A 21,337-nucleotide genomic window follows, 5' to 3' on the forward strand; every position below is an offset into this window, starting at 1 on the left:
CTTTTCCTCACCACCCTTCCCTCATCTCCTCCTTCTTTCCCCATCTCCTCCCCTTTTTTTCATGTTTTCCCCTTTTACTCATCTCCCTTTTTCATATCCTCCCCTTTCCTACTTTCCTACGTTCCCTCATCTCCTCCTCCTTTCCACATCTGCTCCCCCTTTCATCATTTTCTCCCCCTTCCCCTTATCTCCTCTTTTTTTCATGTCTTCCCCTTTTACTCATCTCCCTTTTTTCATCTCCCCCTTCTTTCCCCATATCCTCTACTTTTCCTCATCTCCTCCCCCTTTTACTCATCTCCTCTTCTCTCCTTTTCCTCACCTACCTTTTCTCATCTCCTCTCCTTTTCCCCATATCCTATCCTCATCTTCCAATTCTTTCTCTCCTACTTTCCCTCATTTCCTTCCCCTTTTCCTCATCTCCCCCCTGCCCTTTTTCATATCCTGCCCTTTCCTACTTTCCTACGTTTCCTCATCTTCTCCCGTTTTCCCAATCTCCTCCCCTGCACAGGGAGTGAGCACAGAAATGTATTACCAATATAATATATAGTAAACTTAACAGGAATTTTTGGAAGATATTGCACAGATATAAAACATGCTAAATCCAGTCGATCTATTTGATTGAAGATTGTTGTTTTCTACTACCATCAAGAGATTTGCAACATTCATTACTGGCACTTCTGCAACTCTCAATCAGAAAAAATCCTAAATTCAGTTATCTTGGTATGTTTTATATTGTTGATGACTCTTCCCAATCTTCAGTCTTCCTGGGAACCATTAGGAGGTTAGGTTGAGGTGGTTAGGTCAGACAACTAGTTTTCTAGAGAATAGGAGGAATGTGAGATGTCTCACCTCTTACCCAACATCTTTGTCCTCCAGTTTCCTCTTTTCTTCTCTGTCTTTTTATTTGCAAACCTTTCAAGGTTTAATTTTAAAGTGGAACTGTTTCAGTCTTATTTATGGGGCATAAAAGGTGGAACAGAACGTCTCACAACCATTGTGCCGGCCTCTGCAGCTTTCATGTATTCGGGGTTATGCAGCTGATGCTTTTTTCAGACGGCATATAAAAGAGGTGGCGCGATATGTGCAGGTCAGCGCGCCAATCTGGGATTCTTTTGATTAATATTTCATATAGAATGAGGCGACACACAGTCGCTGTGACCTTTTCTCTCCGCTGGGCACTGGTATCTAATAATATCTGGCAGCGGGCAGGTGCCAGAGGTTCGTTAGCATTTTTCAGTGAAAGGGCAATGAAAGGGAGGATACATCAATGATCCTGCAAATTTGTGACTTTTTAATTTAAAGTTGTTGGAAATCTGTAATAAAGTAAAGGAAGAGGATGAGGAATGGTCCTGGACTGGAAATATCTGTTTGTGCCAACAGGACCACCATGGCTCAGAAGTCACAAGCAGCTCTAATGGGCCCAGAGCCTTCTTCACAACATTCACTTGGACCTTCCTCTAACCTCCTTCATATACATCCTTTCCACATTCATATCTTCCATATGAACCTGAGGCTTGGTTCTTATTTCAATCATTTAGGAGATATCGGAGATTGTGTTTGAGTGTTAATGAACCAACCATATATTAGCAGGGGCCTCACCGCACCGACTCCTGGTCAGATGATTAGAACCTCTCATTAGTATATGAGACCTGCACCAACTCACCATTGTAGCCATTTATGTTGCCCCTTTCCCAGCATCCAATGTGCAGAATGGGTTGGAGCATTCCCAAAAGTGACACATTTGTGGTCAGAAAAAAACAGATATTCACCCATCATTGCCCCATGGGAAACTAAACTGGGCCAGGTTGGTGGCAACGTTGCAAATGCAGAACGTTGCCACCGAGAATAAAGTCCAAGCTGACAGGACCACTAGATAAAAGCAGACAAAATGCTGTGATTCCTTTTTTTTTTAATTCAAGATATTTACTGATGGTTTCATAAAAATATTTACTAATGGTTTCGTAAAATAAGAGCACATAAAAAAAGTACAAAAACATTTTTAAAAAAATTGTGGACACATAGAGCTCTATTTGTAAAGCAAGGAATCAGACATTCCCTCAAACATTCCCTAATGGAAAAAATTACTGCATTGAACACATGGACCTGGAAGATTCCTCTCCAGGGAATGTGCTTTACAAATAGTACCCAAAGTATAGTACCCAGTGTAGGCACTTTCTATTCTAGCTGGATTTTCATCAGCTTTAGCTGTACATCATTGCCGTGATGGAGATATTGGAGGACCATGTCTGTGTAATGAGTTCCACAACTGTCTGAACATAAAACTTCATGGGGGGAATATTAGCTGACCCCATACATAACTGTGTTTTGATGCCCTTCATTATTACCAGTGTTGGGGTGCATTTTGGGGTGGAAGCAAACTAGGTTGTTGCCTAGGGCCCCATTTTCTCCAGTGCCCCAATAATTCCAAGGGAGCAGGATGCAGGAATGCTGTTTATTTACAGATCTCACTTCATATTCGCCCAGAGCTCAACTTTTTTCTTTTAAAACAGCCCTGCTTGTTACGTTTTAGTTGCCTTCCAATGTTACCCACTCACAACGTAATCTGCTGCTAACCAACCCCTATAGCTGCCCTTTGCAAAGCTTCTAACCGGCTGATTGGGTCTGTTTGGGTCGTGTGTTATTCCCATATATTATTTTATATTTATACCCAGCTTACCCTTTGTACAGATTCCTCAAACCTCTCTTCCTCATTCCTATTGTAACATTTTGTATACAGGGAAATCCTTCATGTTTTATTACCAGCAGCTCCTAAAAGCATTATACATGAATTTTATTGCTGGTAGTTATTTCCCAGTACATAAAGGATATATTACACAGATCTGCTAAATCGCATACTACATGCATGTTAAATGTGGCTTTATTTTGTATATAAGAATAAATATGAAAAATATTGTATGGTTTTATTTCTACAAATATTCCCGGCTTGCAGCTTTTATAAGCGTTCTCTTTGCTCCTCCAATGACCTACTACTGACTTCCTCACTCATAACCTCATCACACGCACGTATACAAGACTTTTCCCGGGCTGCCCCAATTCTCTGGAATGGTCTTCCTCGTCCTATTCGGCTTGCTCCTCTTTCTGCTCATTTAAAAGAGCACTCAAAACCCATTTTTTCAAACTTGCCTATCCATCTTCTTCTGTGTTTTGAAACTATCACTACTTCCCACCACTACATATCTCCCATCCTATTGTGTGTTACTTCCCCCACCTACTAGACTGTAAGCTCTTCGGGGCAGGGTCCTCTCCTCCTGTGTTAGTCTGTATCCCTCTGTCATTTGCAACCCCTATTTATTGTACAGTGCTGCGTAATATGTTGGCGCTATATAAATCCTGTCTAATATAATAATAAGTGAGCTTCTATGAGGTGTCTATTGAGAATAGCAGGAAAAAGATCCATCTATGAATAGTAGCCATTGATAAAACAATGACACAGGAGAGAAAATCCTGATTCCTAAATAAATCCAATTTGTAGCTTCCTAGTTTCTAAAAGTTCTAAATGGGTTGATGATCCCGAAAATGAGGATAATCCTCCCTTTCTCCCGCAGAGACGCAACTACTGTGCTCCAGTAAGCAACGCTCACTCTCCATGTGCACAGCAGTTCTACCAAATGCGGATATTACAATCCAGGAATTTCTATAAAATATATTGTGATCATTGGTTTCCAATTGCAAGCAGTCAGATTAACATTTGTTACATTTGCTATTATTAACTATAACAATTATAATGTCCATTTCCACAAACATTCCCTGATCTCTGGGCTGGTACACCCTGCTGGGTATATGGGGCGAGTCTCTGCTGTATTAATAAGAACTCTTTGGTAAAAGGAAACCAAGGAATCCTGAAATCCTCAATCCTCCCAGCTTAGTTTGGGGTCTGGACTTTTGCCACTGTCTTCTGCTCAGCACTGACAGAGGCTGCTCCAAATTATATGTTCTCATCGCTGCTTAGCTTCTTGACTGGCAAATAACCCTTGTCTATCCAGATGTGGAGCGGAGGGTTTTATCTGCGGAGCTTCTGGCAGACAATGGCTCTTTGTTAGCTAAGACACCATTGTGCTGCTGTCTGTAGCATCCCAGCTCCCTGCTTCACCTTCATTTATACATTTAAATAATTAGGGGCAGATGAAGAATACCATTTAACTCAATTATATAATCATTAGAACGCAATTAAATATATATTTTATTTAAAACCAGCATAAGAAGCCAGCCTTTAGTAGCATAGTAGCCAATCATTTCCAGCTACAATGTATAGAAGATAGTGAGCAGAGTGTTGACTCATCACGGTGCTGATTCTTCAGCAGTGTCCAGTCAGCATGTTCCAGTTGACCAAACTTTATTGCTGCTAGAGCCACAAAAATCAAGAAATGCCTTGTCAGAGTAAAGTATTCTGATGTGTAGTTGAACTGTTTAATAGAACTTCAATAAAGTTATTATTTTTTATTATTACAGAGAATTTATATAGCGCCGACATATTATGTAGCACTGTACAAAGTCTACAGTCATGCCACTGGATGTCCCTCATAGGGCTCACAATCTAATATCCCTACCATTGTGGTATGTCATTATAGTAGTCTAAGGTCAATTTTTTTGTGGGGGAGAAGCCAATTAACCTCAATGCATGTTTTTGGGATGTGGCCGGAGTACCTGGAAGAGACCCATGCAAACACGGGTTGAACCTGGGGTTTGGTTCCATGGCCCCCTTTGATATTTGTGGTATCTCCTGATGACCCCTCGATCACTAGAGGGCACTCTAACGATATAGGGGAGAGCAGTGAAACCATGCAGCGGGGGACCGGGTATCTGACATATCCAACCTGTGCCAAATGCTGACTTTTTTTGGCAGTTGTATCTCTGCAGAGTGGGCAGCATAGGTATTTCCAAGCAACCCTTCATTTTCCTTAATGGTGGTGAAATGGTTGTTATATCTTTTTTAGCATGACAGTTAATAAGGGATTGGGTTACCCAATACACACTCATAAAATAAAAGTTTTATATTCAAATACTGACAGATACTGATATAAATACACTCATATTTATTCACTTGAATCAATCCTCTTCTAGACATTACATTAGGATTTCCAATTTGCATACAGCTGGTGGAGGGTGAAGTGCAGCTTCCAAAAATCCTTTTTGGAGTCTTGTGAACATGGATTTAGATGAACCAATATGACCAAGTGTCCACTCTCTAGGTAAATGACATTTTTTTAAAGAGACAGCACATTCTATGGCTCACCATATGATAAAGAGTATTAGGGACTTTGGATATGATCCTTAAATCATAGTAAGGGGTTTGGGGTATTGCAGAAATGGAGATGTGCAACTTAAGTGAAGTTTCCCTTTAAGTTTTTGTGAAATGAAGTGGTAAGAAAATCTTTACAGAGTACTTTAAACAGTCTGTTAGTCATTAGGCATTCTTCACATCATCAGTTCTACACAAGTCTGCTTATTATTAAGAACAGCAATATGCAATGTGCATATGGCAATTATTGTCAGTCCTATGCTGCCATCTTGTGGTTACTAGTAGGTACTGCATATGAAGAATAGAAAAGGTGATCCAGCAAGCAGTCAGTCCAAGAAAAAAAGATTTATTAAGTAAACCTGTCATGAATGAAATATGGAGTTTACAACTGCTGACCTGAAAATTCCAGTTACCTGCTTGCTAGGTTGATCATTGGTTTTGCAGACGAGTCACTTTCTTGGAACAAGTAGGTGGCTATTGGAAGGTTGGTAAAGGGTTGGCATTGCAGCCAGGCAATTAGCATTTTCAGAATGAGGGATCAGTGGTGGCAGCCTCTGTATTTCTCTCATGATAGTTTTCCTTTAAAGGGTTGCACATTTTATTTTCCTTTTACCCCATACTGCTAGGTCACCTTGGTCACCATTTTTTTTTAGCCCCCCTCCCTCCATAGTAAGGTCCTAATGCTTATTTAGTCTATAGGTGTTAAAAAAGAAAATAAACAAATCCTTCCTTATACAATTCTCCTCCAGTAGCCAGCGTTCTCTTTATAGCTTGGCATTTGACATTCTCAAGTACAGTGCAGTACCATACAGTACAATGTGTCAATGCATTACAAAAGGCCCCAATATTGGTCATCAATATGGCCACTAGCACCAATGTAGGGTTTATTATTTCAAACCACAAGTAAATCAATATAATTTGCTGTGATGCTGAAAATCTTGCAGGTGGTGCTGTTCTTGTTTTCTCAGTGTCTTCAACTGTATGTTTGTGAATGAAGATGAACACATCATCACATAGTGGCCAAATTGAGTATAACACCCAATAGTAAGCCAATATTCTGTATGTGTAATACCGTATTTTTCGGCGTATAAGACGCACTTTTTCTTCCCCAAAACTGGGGGGGAAAAGTGGGTGCGTCCTATACCGCGAATGCAAGTTTTAAAAATAAATAAAACCGGTAACATACTTACCCGATACCGGGATCCCGCGATCCTGCGTGCTTCTGCGATCTTCTCTCCTCTCCTCCTGGCTGCAGCGCGTGTCCCCGCCTTCCTGAAGACCCAGCGAGGAGAAGCCTGCACACGCGATCCCGAAAGCAGGCTGAGAGACAAGCGTGCCCCCGCGATCCCGGAAGCAAGCCGTCGGAGAGAAACGGACCGGTAAGTGGGAAGGGATGATCAGCAGGGGATAAATAGGCACAGAGTGGGGAATTTATCCTCTTCTGATCACTCTGTGCCAATTTATCCCCTTCTGATCACCCTGTGCCTATTCAACCCCTTCTGATCACTCTGTGCCAATTTATCAGGAGGGGTTGAATTGGCACAGGGTGATCAGAAGGGGATAAATTGGCACAGGGTGATCAGAAGGGGATAAATTGGCACAGAGTGATCAGAAGGGGATAAATTGGCACAGAGTGATCAGAAGGGGATAAATTGGCACAGGGTGATCAGAAGGGGATAAATTGGCACAGAGTGATCAGAAGGGGATGAATTGGCACAGGGTGATCAGAAGGGGATAAATTGGCACAGGGTGATCAGAAGGGGATTAATCTTTTAGAATCTTTTTTTTCTAGATTTTCCTCCTTTAAAATTGGGTGTGTCTTATATGCCGGAGCGTCTTATATGCCGAAAAATACGGTACCTTGCATTTACCATCCCAAAATTAACTTTTACACATTAGCTTTTCTCTATTCACACAGAACGATAAAACAAGCATTATTGTTGAATGAATCACTATGTAAAATGTTTAAAATTTTACCCCATAGTATCTTCTGCAGAAAAAAAATTCCATCTTGCAAATGAACACTTTGTAATGTAAAACTAAAGGTCTGCTATAAATAAAGAATTAAGCCAGGATTCCAGTGATATCTTTTTCCAATCTGGTCTATAGAGTTGTACAGGAGATTCAGATTTTACACATTATTGCAAGTAAACTGTCCAGACCAGATGACTTTTGTATTAATAATTTCAAAGTTAAATCTGTCACTAAAAAGGATAATAAGCAATAAATCTTCTTTATGTTGCCAGCACCAGCAATTTCTGCACCAGACCCTTGCTGGGAATCCCTGCAGTGTTCTCGCTCTGACCTCCACCCATTATAGGACAAAGTAATACGGGTCAGGAGAAGGAACCAGAACAGCTGCACCGAACCACAATAACCCCACCAACCCTTGTGGACTTCATTTTACAACATTGGAGTTCCTAATGATCACTGAGTCATATTGTGGATTGAATGCATTCTTTCTTCATTTTTCAAAGCTGAAAGTGAAAGTGAAAATGGAGGTGTAGTTGGGTTACACTGCAACTTTTTAGAACTTTCTTTTAGAACATTGTTGAACTGCCTTACTGAATATTTTTATTTCATGTGCTATCCTGACTTCTATAATATCTGTCTTTTAGATCCTTGGAACACCTAATGAAGAGACATGGCCTGGTGTCAGTTCCTTACAACATTTCAAGCTAGGTACGTTGGATTATTTTATGTGCACTTGCATACATTTAAAAGATGATCTTGTTAAAGCGGACCTCCAGCCTGCACTTCTCTTGCACAGTTGTGCAGAATCCTCTCCTGCACTGAAATTGCTTACTCTGATTTCACTGCACACTGTGAGCTTTCTACTGTGTGCATTATAAGGTGCAGAAAGTCAACCAGAACTGCGGCCCCAATTTGTCCTCACCAGCTTGACTATCCCTAGCCCGTCATTTCCATTTATTGGATTTTGGTTCTTTTGATCATGAAGATCCTTCAACTTATATGGGGGTTAGCTAGGGAAGTCTTCATGCAAATCCAGCCTGCCTATGAATGCTCATTCATCCAGACTGACACTCCCATATCAAGGAATTTTAATATTTATATTCGTATTAGACCCAAGGGCCGACCTTGAGAGGAGCACTGAGGGTGATGTGATGTACAACACCCTGCTAGCTGCATCCCACCAGCCATGATCTGCCTGCATAGGGAAGCCCAGGAATGTAGAAAACATATTTAATGAGAATAAGTGAATGTTCATCTATTATCCAAATCTTCCCTCCACCCCTTCCAATCTCTTAAGCATGCCCCAGCAACATTTTTCCTTTACTGTAGTGATAAACAGTATTTATTATTCCTAGAGTGATCATCACCAGGTTTGTAAAATTCTTGCAGAAGAAACAACAACTAAACTCAGTTTCTTTTAACGTAGACTCCCCTCACCCCCAAAACTACATCTTCCAGGAGTCCTTATAACAATCTTTGTGGCTTGGCTCATGGGAGTCAAAGCAGCAACATTATTGGCTGAGATAGATGGAGCTGGTAGTACAACTGACAGGACTGACTACACTGTTTGGGATTTGAATTCAGAATAGGCACTGTCTTGTCAACCAAAATAGGAAGTTAGGACCAGACTTGGTTTGTTACACTTGAAATAAATGTTTTGCGTTACTTAATTTTGAACACTAGGTGGCAGCAGTGCCACATCTTTGTGTAATGAGAGTTGTCTATGTTAAAGTGAACTTTGCTTGGAAATATAAAATCTAATGTGGGTGTTCGAATTTGGGTTGTCCTTATATTCGACCCGAATATGGCTGTTCGAATTAGGATAGACTGACGCGAAAAACACGTGATTCGACTTCACAAATTTGTGTGTAAAAAATAAGACGAGGCTTTAATGTTAAAGTAATTTATTGAATGTGTGTGATTTGTGTAACAAGCTTTTATTTTTTTACAGGTTATCCCACAATGACAGGATGATTCCCACAGCTGCATTCATTCATGAGCCGTGGGAATCCTCCTGACAGTGAGGGATCCCCGGGCACTAGAGGTTAAATGAGGACAAGTCTCCCCATTCATCACCTCTAGTGCTCTCTGATTGGCTGAGGAAAGGAAAATCCTGATGACACTTGGGCTGTCATCAGGGTTTACCTTTCCCCAGCCAATCACATTCATTCATGAGCACAGCCGAGGGACTCCTGTGTTCTTGGATAGAGAATCTCAGAAACAACACATACTACAGTTCCGCTAGGGCTGAAAGAGCAATCAAGGGAGTGGAGCTGTCAGCAAAGCAGAGCGCTCCGCTGCCCTGATTGCTCTTGCAGTTCTACACAGTCCCGAAAAATAACCCGAATTCTCCCCCCATTGTCTTTATTGGTGTTCGAATTCGATGTTCGATCGCCCAAACAATATCAGCCTATTCAATTGAATAGCCGTCGAATCTAATAGTGAGATATTCGACCAACACTAGTAAATGAGAAAAAAATTGGAGATTTTAGCACACTTGGGGTACCTGTATAAGATGAAGATCCCAAACCTCACAAGATGACAATCTAGAAGTGTGCAGGAGCTCATTCTTAAAGGTGCTGCTTGTAATTGCATGCATTCACAGCACCATCTAGTTGTCAGAATAGGTAACTACAGACCAAAGGCTTGGAAGGGGTGACAAGGGATGCAATATTTCATATAATTGAGTATCACTTGAGCCTACCAGAATATACAGAAAAATAGGGAGAAGTCACACAGACATGCTGGAATTTTAAATTCTTCATTTTATTTCTCTATATTTTATTTCTATATAATTTTTTTAAAACTTATTCCCCGTAGACCTTATAATGGACTAAAGCATTTCCGTCCCCTCCTCAGGATCTATGAACACAATCCATTTTATTTTTCTATTTTTCTATTAAAGTGAAACATTTACATTCAATAATCTAATTGTGCGCTGGCTTCAGGTTTTCAAAGCCGGTTAGCGTTGACTGGGAGTATTTAGGGAAAGTTGGAAGGGGCAGCGAAGTCCCCGCAGTGCATTCCTGTGAATGGTCTGATTCACACGCTCCTGTGTCTTCCACCAAACCTCCTCCTCTGGGACTTTTCACTCAGAATTAGAGCCCTGTTCGATTTGTGTAAATTTCCCCAGAATGAGGAGCGCCGCAGCTGGGCCGTCAGTCAGCTTAGCTCGGGTGACATATTTATTGTTTTAATAATATCAAGTGCCGTAGCTTTGCTTTCATACTTAAAGAGCGACCAGGCACCTGCGTATGGTACGGAATATTTGTGTAAGATGCCTACAAAAATATATTTCAGTTGAATTCCAGGCAAACGGCTAAATACAGCACGAAAAGTCATAGGTGAGCTGATTTACTGTCCAAATTGCTGAATTTTTGTCCTTCCTGTACTAAAATTTTACAGCTCTGCTAGCCTGGTGATCTGAATTTTCTTTACTGGGGATGAGCATGTGCAGTGGAGCACCACCCCCCAAACTGTGATTGGACAGTAAAGGAGCAAAAGTAGGCTGTTTAATTACCATAAACTCATATTGACCCATTACTCCGTTTTCCTGATAATGCAATACCTCCTCGGTCCCGCAGTTACAATGGTATACTTTTAGGGGAGCTAGTTAACCCAGTTTTTGGAGGTGGGGGGGAAATCAGAGGGCCTGTGGGGAGAACATACAATCTCCTAGCTTAAGGTGCCCTGGGCAGGGTTCAAACTGGGGACCCAGTGGTGCAAAAATGAGGGTCAATGAGTCATCCATGCCAACCTTTTTTTTTCTTTTTCAGTATTTTTTATTTTTTATTTTCTTTTATAGTGTTTTGGACAATGCCTTCCCCCTATAGTTTACTATCTGATACACTTTACCACACTGTACCAGCAGTGTGTGGGTGGAGTAACTGGGTGGAGTCTGTCACTTACCGTTTCTGCAACTTGAGACAGACCCCACCCACTTCCCTTTGCATAAGGAAACATCAACATGACATAGTCCTTCATTTACAAGACAAGAACAATTTTTAGAGCGTTATCCATACATATGAATCAGGAAAAGATGCAAGTAAAAAAGAAAACATAATAAGCACGGCAATAGTGGTGGGCTACTTCTTGCAGCTGCCTCCTCAGGGGGGGGTCCAGGTTGCAGCAGATGTTGTTTATAGCACTAGATCTAGGTTTTGTTTGAGCCCGGACTGATGAACGGACTGAAAGCACTCCTGGATCCTTCCATATTCCAGATTGATTCGTCAGACTGCAGAGCTGAGAAACAGCTTATGCAAAAATATAAAAAATAAATAAAATCGCACTTTTTCTTCTGTATTTGTCCAGGGGATACGTTTGAAAATCTGACTTGGAAGCCGCCATCCTTTGCATGTGAATGATTCCAGAATGTTAAATCCCCTTTGCTTGTACCAAATGTGTGCCTGGCGATGCCTTTAGAACTTTAGAAAAAAAAAGATTTCGGAAAGCAAAGCCAATGGCCTTCCTGTGTGACATCCGTGACACTTCAAATTTCAGATCTAATGACTTCACACTGAGAGTAGGAAATCTTCAGATTCCCAGTAATGAATATATTTAAATCCCCGCAATACGACTCAGACATTCAAATAGAACCATTTAAGCTTTCTGAACTTTGTGGCACTGGAAGGAAAATGTGCACTTTCAAAGCGCCAACTAAGAGAGGGCGGCCATGTTGAAAATACATCTTGAGTTACAAACAGGCATTTGCTGTGCAATTTGTCATGGTGAATGTACTGAAAGAAGAGCAAATAATTGATTGTTAATTTTAAATATTGCCGGGAAGTTATTATTCTCCTACACCCAGCTAGACAGTGCTGGAGGGTGAGGCAAGGACCAAACTAAATTTTACATTGATTCCCTAAGCCCCTTTACATTTGATTCCCTAAGCCCCTGTAGGAAGGTAAGGGCAATGGGCAAATCTAGGAGTGGCTATCCATGGTGCCAACTCCAAAGCAGCTACAGAAGCAACAAGGGTGACAACTCTGCATTCTCCTCTGGCTGTCTCCACACACAGCACGGCAATCTTTCCCCGAGGATCAACAAACGCTACCAACGAAAGTACCTATTTGAAGGAAGAACTCAAATTACCTATAACATAATATGGGACCATACTTATGGTGGATAATCCATTGGGTTCTAAAGCAAACTTCACCCTTCTACCAGCAGGTACTAAATACCAACCTGAAGACAACCAAACCAAATGTCTATCCCATGTTAAGTTGAAACCCATAAGGAAGGAAGCTTGGAGGACATTTTGCCCCGAATTCCAAACTGAAAACCCAACTTAATGGATTGAAACCACAATCCACTGAAATTGAACATTTGTTTAATTGGAACATATTTTGAAATCTACATCCACCCCTGAGGGAGCCTATTAGGGTGAAACGCATCAGGTAAACGAAACCAGAACGATTTATTGAATCCTTAGCGGTACACGATAGAAACAATTTGTATAACGTATATCTCAACTCTGTGCTACCACAACAGAGATTGAAGGTATCATACGAAATGTGTGTATAATTATGTATGAATCAAACTAATGTAAATACATAATTACCCTACTAAGCCATTAAACCCCATCTTTTTCTCTTTCCTTCATTACAGTTTCACTAACTCAACGGGGTGGCAAGACCTGTCTTAGGACACTTTAGGCAACAAGATTACCCCACTCATTTCAACTCTGCAGTGATGTTACTGCAGGATAAAAGGCATTGTCACCCTATCACCCTATAGGAAGTGCCTATCTTGGTTATTATGGTTTTTCCTGAAACAACAGGTATATCCTACGGGGTAATTAGTAAACTAATGGGGCAGCCTATTTTACATATGTGATTTTTAGTTTACTTTAAGGAAATTTAGAGTAATGGAGAGCAAATGGTGAAATTTTTGTCCCCCCTACAAAGTTCTGACAGGTTCCTTTTAGGATCTAGTACATCGCCTGTTTATTATTACAGTTCAGTTTACTCGGTGAAACAAGCCAGCCAAAACCCTACACACAGAGACGACTAATCTGCAAACTGACCTTTTTATGTTCTTGGTGTGATTTCACACTTCTACATAATTGGCATCCTCAAGAAGCAAATACAATTCTGTATGTTCTGCCCTGTGCGGTCGAAAAGTATTTAAGGACTGTGGGCAGGAGCCGGGACCGCGGCTAGGAAGCTGCTAAAAGCTGCTTGTTGTGCGTAAAGGATCTCCCTGGGGCAATTCAAGGCAAAAAAGAAAAGCAAATGAAGGAAATTGCATCCCAGATATCCTTGCCAAAAGGAAGCCAGGGAATGGACATAAAATACGAGGGACACACAGTATGAAACTGAGCTGAATTCACTTTTGAGTCTGCTCAGACACAGGTAGGTCTGGACGGTCCAGGTCCATCCATCGTGAAAACAAGCCAGGTCTGTATGTGGCCCAGTTCACTGAATTATGTAAAAGATTGAATGTGAAAGGAACAGAGCAATACGCTGGGCTGTTGGCAGGGAACGTAGTCTCCACCACGCTGCATAACAACATGTCTTTGCTGATATTTTGTGGGGGGTAATGCAGATCTACGAGCGACAGGCCCTCCCAGAGATCTCTGATTGCCTGGCAGGAGCCAAAAGATTATTTGTCTGCCTATGATATTGTTTATGACAGGCTGCATCGCTTCATCTGCAACATCAGTTCATTTTTTTAACCCAAATGAACCACGCTTATGGGTATTTTCTGCTTTACCTTGAAAATTACTCTTCTTGAATCTAAAAGTAAATTTAAAAGCTTATATGTTCTCAATGTGGACCTGTAGTTACAGCATAAATTTAGTTTATTTAAAAATATGTTTTGGTATCGTTTTATATTTACTCATTGTGATCCCCAATAGAAATTTGGGCCTCCTCCCCTGATGTGCTATACAGTGGTTATTCCCCCCCCAGGCCTACTCAGACATTCCTGAAAGAGATAGATAGACTACCATGGGTGAATCTCAATCCAGAATGGATTTCCAAAAAACAAATGTTAGTAGCTGGAAAATGTTTTCAATCCTGGGCCAGATCCTTTCTAAGTTTGCTGGATCACTCATGACAGTCTCATGATAGACTAAATATGGGAGAACCTTGATGATCCAGCAAACCTGAATTTGTTCCTAAAAATCCTTTGCTACCTGACAAATGGTTTCAGTCCTGGACCAGGTCTGTTGCAGGTTTGTTCTCCCACGATAGTCTATCTTCTCCAGTCTTGGAGAACTTTATTAAATTAAGCCCATTGCCATTGTATGAGTCCTCCTCGTGGAGTGCGTCATCTCACAAGTGCAACATAGGAGGGAAGACAGGCCAGCTTTTCGGTTTGTGTGTATGCAAGTGAAACAAAACTTTGTAAAGTATCATCTTTTTAGCTACAAAAATGGATTGCCTTAAGACTGCTTGGTTAGGGGGTAATGTCCAGAGCAGCCTTTCTCAATCTTTTGCCCCCAGGAGGAACCCTAAAATAATTTTTCAGTCTTAAGGAAAATAATTTATCAGGGGTCAATAGAAAGGATACCCCTTACATTAGTCGTCAGTGGGGAAAATGCCTCGGTTGCAGTGAGGGCAGAGTGCCATCCTCTTACAGACAGCTAAAATATCTTTTGGGTCATGTTGCTGGTTCTATCAAGTAGAAATATTTTTGTACCTCTGATTGGAGGTTGTTCATTCACAGCTCATTGAACCCCTTCAGGTTACCCTAGGGTTCCATAGAACCCTGGTTGAGAATGTCTCATGCAGAGCCTTAGAAGTTACAGAAGGAGAAAGCAAGAAGAGAAAGAGAGTGTAACCTACATCTGTTATATTACATTCTTTTTTTCGCAATGACCAACCTTACCTACTTTGAAAATGCATGGTTATAGAGGCTAGGGCAGCCATTCAACTTTTTAACCCTTGATATTATTTTCAGGTCTTGGAGGAACCCTTGCTAAAACAAATTTATTGGTGATCAGAGGGAAAAAGCCCCTTACCTTGGTGGATAGTGGGAAGAATGTCCTGCAGTTGCCAAGTGGTGTTCACAGTGCAGGCACCATCAGATGGGCGGTCAACCAGCTACTCCTCAAGGAACCCCTAGAAACCTCTGGTGAAACCCTAGGGTTCCTGCTGAGAATGGCTAAGAGACTGGTCAGTTACAGAGATAGAAAGAAAGACTACCCTGAGACTGCTTAGGTAAAAGTAGGACTCTTACACAAAGTGAAAGAGTCTGGGAAGACACCTCTTTCACAGATAAGGATTTCCAAGAGGCTGACATTTGAAAGATAGAGCCTACACTGAGACTACTCAATGACAGGAAACGTTCGCTTAAAGACTAACCAGTTATGTAAAGAGAGAAAAAACCATGATGATGCTTTTTATTTGCAGAGAAGGGTTGCAATTTTAAACTCATGCTGCCAATTTACAAAGAATGAGTCTATGTTGAGGTTACCCATTCAAAAAGAATGGTTGTCCAATTCAGAATTTTCAGTTATAGAGAACATCTTAAGACCACATTTTAGGATTGACTATCCACCAACAAATACATTTTTTTACCCTGGAGGAACCGCTCAAATGTTTCCCAAATCTTGGGGAACTCATGTTAAAATTATTTAGACAGAGGGTAGTGGAGTGTTTTCTCCCCTTATAGTGGTTGTCAATACCACTCTTACAGACAGCTAAAAAGATTATTGGTGTCCTCAGGCTTCAAAATGGCATTAGATTTGCAGCTTTTGAGGCACCATTAGATAGGAGGTCTATCTGTCTGAGCTCATGAAGCCCCAAGCAACATCTTAAAGAACTCTGGGGGTCAATGCAACCCTGGTTAAGATTGGTTAGCCTAGACTGACTAGTTGAAGGGTAGGATATCCATGTAAAAAAAACAATAAATAATATTTGACTTCTTTCAACCTGAGGCAGCCATTCTTCAACAGGGTTCTCTGGCCCCTTAGCATTCTTCCAGCATTTGCTATTGGTTCTTTGGGCTTTGGTTAATTGACCCCCCCCCCATCTTTGATGATGACCTGTTAGTTTCTTTGTCAGTAGCAGAACACTAAAGATCTTTTTAGCCATCTGCAAGGATGGAATTCTTTCGACTGTCCACCAATCTAGGGTATATGACCTCCTATGGATTTAGCAGAAGTTCCTAAAGACCTGAAATTTATTTTAAGGGTTCCTCCGGATTGAAAAGGTTGAGAAAAGCTGACCCAGAGTTTCACAAAGAGAAAGCATGTAAAATTTATAAACTTCACATTTTTATTTTCTTTGCAGTACACATTTCGTAACTAGGTGGCTCTCATGGCCCACCTTCCGTTGCTTGGTAGAGCCATTTGAGTACACATCTGGCTTAGGGCTGAGGATAAGAAAAAAAAACCTTTCCTCTTATTCAGTGTTACTTAAAATGCAAGCAGTTATTTTTCAATTCTCACAGCAGAGCTACGGCATCTTCAGCATTCCGCTAATAAGCTCACTTGTGATTTGAGCTGAAATTCTCTTCTGTTTGAACCTGTCCTTGACACAAGGCTGTCAGATATCGCCTATTTATTAGCAGATAATGATGTTTGCATAAGATGTAATTTAGTCCTATACGTGAGCTGATATTGAAAAATCTCCATATTGAGCCTATTATACCTGACTTCCAGGATTTTAATATATGTAAAACCCATCAGTATCTGGATATAATGAGTTGCATCTTACTCACGAAGGTTAAAAAAAGAGACCGCGGTCTGTACATTTTACATTCTTCTAATAACGTTGATACAGAGGAAGACATAAACATAACCCATGTGGGATAGATGGAGATTTTATAGTGGGAACCTATATACTTTTTGCCCCCCCCCCCCCTTCATCTGTGTGAGCATGGTGGCAGATAATCTGGATTTATAGAAGATAGAAAAGTATTCATTTGTTATATGCAATCCAGATCCATTCACAGATGAATACAGAACTGTGTTACCTGTCGGGTAGGGAGAGTTAAAGCGTATATAAAGCATGCAAACTTTTCTGGGACTGCTTTGAGTAAAAGTCTAGAAGGGAATAAACTGCATAAAGAGCCCATGACCAACAAGACAACTTTAATAATTAGGTGATTTAATACAGCCGACACTTTTCATGGGTGCAGAGCTCCTTCATCAAGGCTTGGAGGTAATGTGCTATTGGACATGAAGCAGCAGCAACATAATAAGTCAGATTTATTAGAGCTGTCCGAGACTGGAGAAGATAGACTACCATGAGTGAATCTCAATCCAGAAGGGGTTTCCAAAAAACAAATGTTAGTAGCTGGAAGATCCTTTCTAAGTGTGTTGGATCACTCCTGATAGTCTATCTTCTCCAGTCTTGGCGAACTTTATTCTGGCCTAATGATGTGATCAAACTCTGATCTCCAGGTGCACTGCATAGTCCAATAAAACTAGATTGGTGTGCACCACTGCACTTCTCTTTTCCTTCCATAATCCTACTATAGGGAAATTCACAGGAAGCTAAAAAAAGACAGAGATACTGTGTACAAATACAATTAAAACTGAACCCTAGGCAGAGGTACATGACACTAACTAATGCAACTCTGTAATCATTTCTATATTAGTATCATTTTAATGGAAGAAGTGTACATACTCATAGTGTATTTGACATGTATCAGTTTCTTGCCTTCCCTGTACAGAAGGGTTAGTGTTTGAAAAAAAGAAGCAACACAAGAAGTCAGTTCAATGTACAAAATTCTGTATTATGAAAAGAAGAGGGGGACAGCAAGCGAGCCTTCTTCTACATAGGGAAGCACAGAGGTATTTTCCAATCAGTCGCTCATCAATTCCCTCAAGAGTAGATTGATCAATGACATCCGTACAACACTGTACACATGTCAGAGCATGTCTGTTGTATTGAGCAACAGTCATCTAATGTGTGTGCATGGTTTACATATGGTGAACTGAAGTTTTCCTAGAAGAGAAGGTAAACTACAGATACACTTTTTTACTGTTTTTTACTTGCCAATTGATAATGTCAGTGACTGATGTAGGGAAAAACCAGCCCCTGTGCAAAATTTATTTGGGGCCCCCAACTGAATTGAAAACCCTGGGAGGGTTCCTGTTGGCTGAGGAGGGTCCAAGGCCATTGTGCCGCTCCACACTTTGCACCTTTCTGTGTCCACCCCTGGATAACAGGAATACATAATAGATGGGAGGTGGTGGAAATATAAAAAGCAACTTATCCTTATACCTTTCCTGGCACTCAGAGGTATATATTACCCGAACAGTTTGTTCCTATAGATCTATATCCAGCTATTATAAAAATTAAATCTAATTATGTTCTCTTGTATCTTACAGAACGGTTTACACAATATGGCCCTAAGAATCTCCGGCAAGCTTGGAATAAGTAAGTAAACTGTCTATGTTGTTCTTCTATAGTAGAAAAACGCCTAATCGTTTTTTAAATGTCTGCTCTGCCTGTCCCTCATAATGTGATATTGATGATTTCCACCATTTACTTGAATTGTTCTTACAAAATCATTGTTTCCCGTCTTCATCCAGATGTAATTATATCAAGTGCAGTCAATAAAATATTCAACTCTTGCTGGCAAGAAGTGCATGTGATAAAGGCAAATAGAAGTACTGATATGGATATGAGTAGAGTGTAAAGAGAACCTGTGGTTTTGTAGAAGGCAAAGAAGGTGGAAGGCGAGGCAACAAGACCTAACTGTACCTACCAAAAGTGAATCTGTCATAGCAAAAAATTGTCCTTACTGCTTAAATTTAGGCAACTTGTGGTACCTAGAAGTAGTTAAGTGTTCATTTGTTTTCTTTTCCCTGTATGGACATTCTGCTGAGTTGGTATTACATCCTCAATGACGTCTAAACATTGTGATTAAGTTGTTGCTTTCAAGCAAACACATTCCCTCCAAGCCTTGATGAAGAGGCTCTGCACACTGCAACGTGTCCGCTGTATTGAATAATCTGATAACTAATGTTTGACATTCTTTATGGAGTTTAATACCTTACTGACTTTTACTTCAGGCATTCCAGAAATGTGTGGGTTTTATATACACTTTAACCTCCCAACAGTGATGTTCTGGGGTATTAAGTGTCATAGGAACCCATTCTTTCAAGTTTTTCTATAGGTTGGTCTGTTTGTCCTGGTATATTAACCTATAAAGAGCAGAGAAGCATGTATTAGACTTAAAAAGAAGCCATCATCACTGTTTTCCTTAAAATGTTTTCTTCTTGTATTTTCCTTCTTCAGTCACATGATCCTCATACTTTGTAGTGGGTGTTATTCCTTACTCCTTGGGGTTTATTATAGAGGTGAATAAGTAAATGGAAGTTGAGTTTATGCAATGGGTTGGGTTGCTATTAAAGTGAACCTGTTACCGTACCTTGTCTGGGGTAAGTTAAAGCGGAACTAAAAAAAAAAAATCACACTTACCTTTAATTTCGCAGATCCCTTGATTGCGTTAGAGAAGTCCTTGATTGGGTCCTACTCCATCTTGGAATTCTTCTTTGTCCAGGGGCGGAGGAAGCGCTGGGCGCCTCCATCTTTACCCTTCTTCCGGATATGTCACCTGATCTTGGACTGTGCAGGTGTGAGATTGGGTGACGTAGCTCACAGTAAAGGGGAAAAATAGTGCCAATCTGACTGGGCATGCGTGAGATCGGCATCTCTTTCCCCTTAGTGTAGGAAATTGCCCCTTCTGGAATTGCCTAAGATCGCCAGAAGCCTCCCGGGATGCGTGACCTAGATGTCCCAGGAGGCTCTGTGCTCCCATTTCGTCTTGATTGCCGGGGTGAAGACAGAAAGGGGTGTTGCAGTTTAAAAATAATATTAATAATAATATTTTTACTTCATATAAAAAGATTGTCTACCCTTTTATATAAAGTAAAAATTTTAGTTTTAGTCTGCTTTAAAGAAAAACCAATGTTCTGCCAAGCCCCGTTTAGCCAGGTGCACCACCTGGCAGTCTTTAGTAACCTCCTGGCTGTTTTTGGGTCACAATACAGGGGCTCCCACCCACCTTGAGCTTCTTTTCTCCCACCAATAAAAATTTCTTGGGAGAATACTGAAGATGGACCTTACAGGATCATTTAGATTTCTGCACATTAAGCCATGTGCTCAGAATACCCATGGGCTCTGATGGGCATTTGTTTTCTGGCCCACACCTACACCTCCTTTTAGGTCCAACTGTTGGCCATTGAAACCACCTATCACAGTACTGGGCAAAAAATGTGGCCTTCAAAAGGGATTGGACAGGGCTAGGCCCACCAGCCCAAAAAGTAGGAATCCCAGGGTTCACTAATGGAAACATAAACTGACATATGAACAGTGCTGGGTTAGCTTAGGTTCACTTTAAGTATTTAGGTTCATTTTGAAGGTTTGGTTATGTATTAGGTTTATATTTATAGAGATAGGTTAGGGGTCATATATAGAAACATTTCTTTTTTTCACTCATTAAGCCTGTTGTCATCCCCACGGTTAAAAATGCCAACACCAGTCCCTCAATGCCAAACCTGTGTAATGATACACTTGCATTGCATTGCGTAGAATCTCTGTGGTTTTCTTTCATTATGTGCAGCACAGCAGCAGCACAGGGGTTAATATACACCACAGAGATATTATAGCCGGATGTGATTATCTGGCAGATGTCACATTTTGACAGTTTTATCTCGCCCCGGGATGCCTTTTCGGAGCTATTTATGAAGACGTCTCTTTGGGCATCTCTCACTTAGCACTTGTTGACTTGTGACTAATTATGTCATTGCGGCGATGTCTGGAATGCCGTCTCCTTTTCCAGTTCCGTGCTCTGATTAGTCACTCCCAGTAGCGGCATATAAAAATAATGGTCTGTAATTGCCACTGTTCAGCATGCGCACAGGCGCGCACAGCATTGTCAGCCTAAAGTAACTGTCTTTATATTCCTGCGAACAGCACGAACATATTCCACATAATAATGACTTTGAGCTTAGGCAACGGGATTCAATTCCGCTGCTCTTCAAACAAGATGGAAAGCACAGATGTAAAATATCCAGAATTGTTCAATTCTTTGCCTACTGTTTTCTCCTAAGCAGAGTTTTTGCTCATTATGACTTATTGACAAGTGCATTGCTGTTCCGGCTGTTTCTACCACTATAGATGGAGAGCAAATGGAACA

General features: G+C 40.8%; 1 protein-coding gene across 6 annotated transcripts in view; it reads left to right on the top strand.

Moving 5' to 3' along the window:
* The window catches only part of CDK14 (cyclin dependent kinase 14), a 272,155-nt gene that overhangs the window by 167,358 nt on the left and 83,460 nt on the right, over positions 1-21,337 (top strand). For all 6 annotated transcript variants that reach the window (XM_072412822.1, XM_072412821.1, XM_072412827.1 and 3 more), the window contains 2 exons: positions 7,879-7,942; positions 18,522-18,570. In XM_072412822.1, the coding sequence (XP_072268923.1) occupies positions 7,879-7,942; positions 18,522-18,570 (113 nt within the window). The remainder of the gene's footprint in view (positions 1-7,878; positions 7,943-18,521; positions 18,571-21,337) is intronic.

The sequence above is a fragment of the Pyxicephalus adspersus genome, chromosome 5 (genome assembly GCF_032062135.1).
Source record: "Pyxicephalus adspersus chromosome 5, UCB_Pads_2.0, whole genome shotgun sequence".
Lineage (NCBI taxonomy): Eukaryota > Metazoa > Chordata > Amphibia > Anura > Pyxicephalidae > Pyxicephalus > Pyxicephalus adspersus.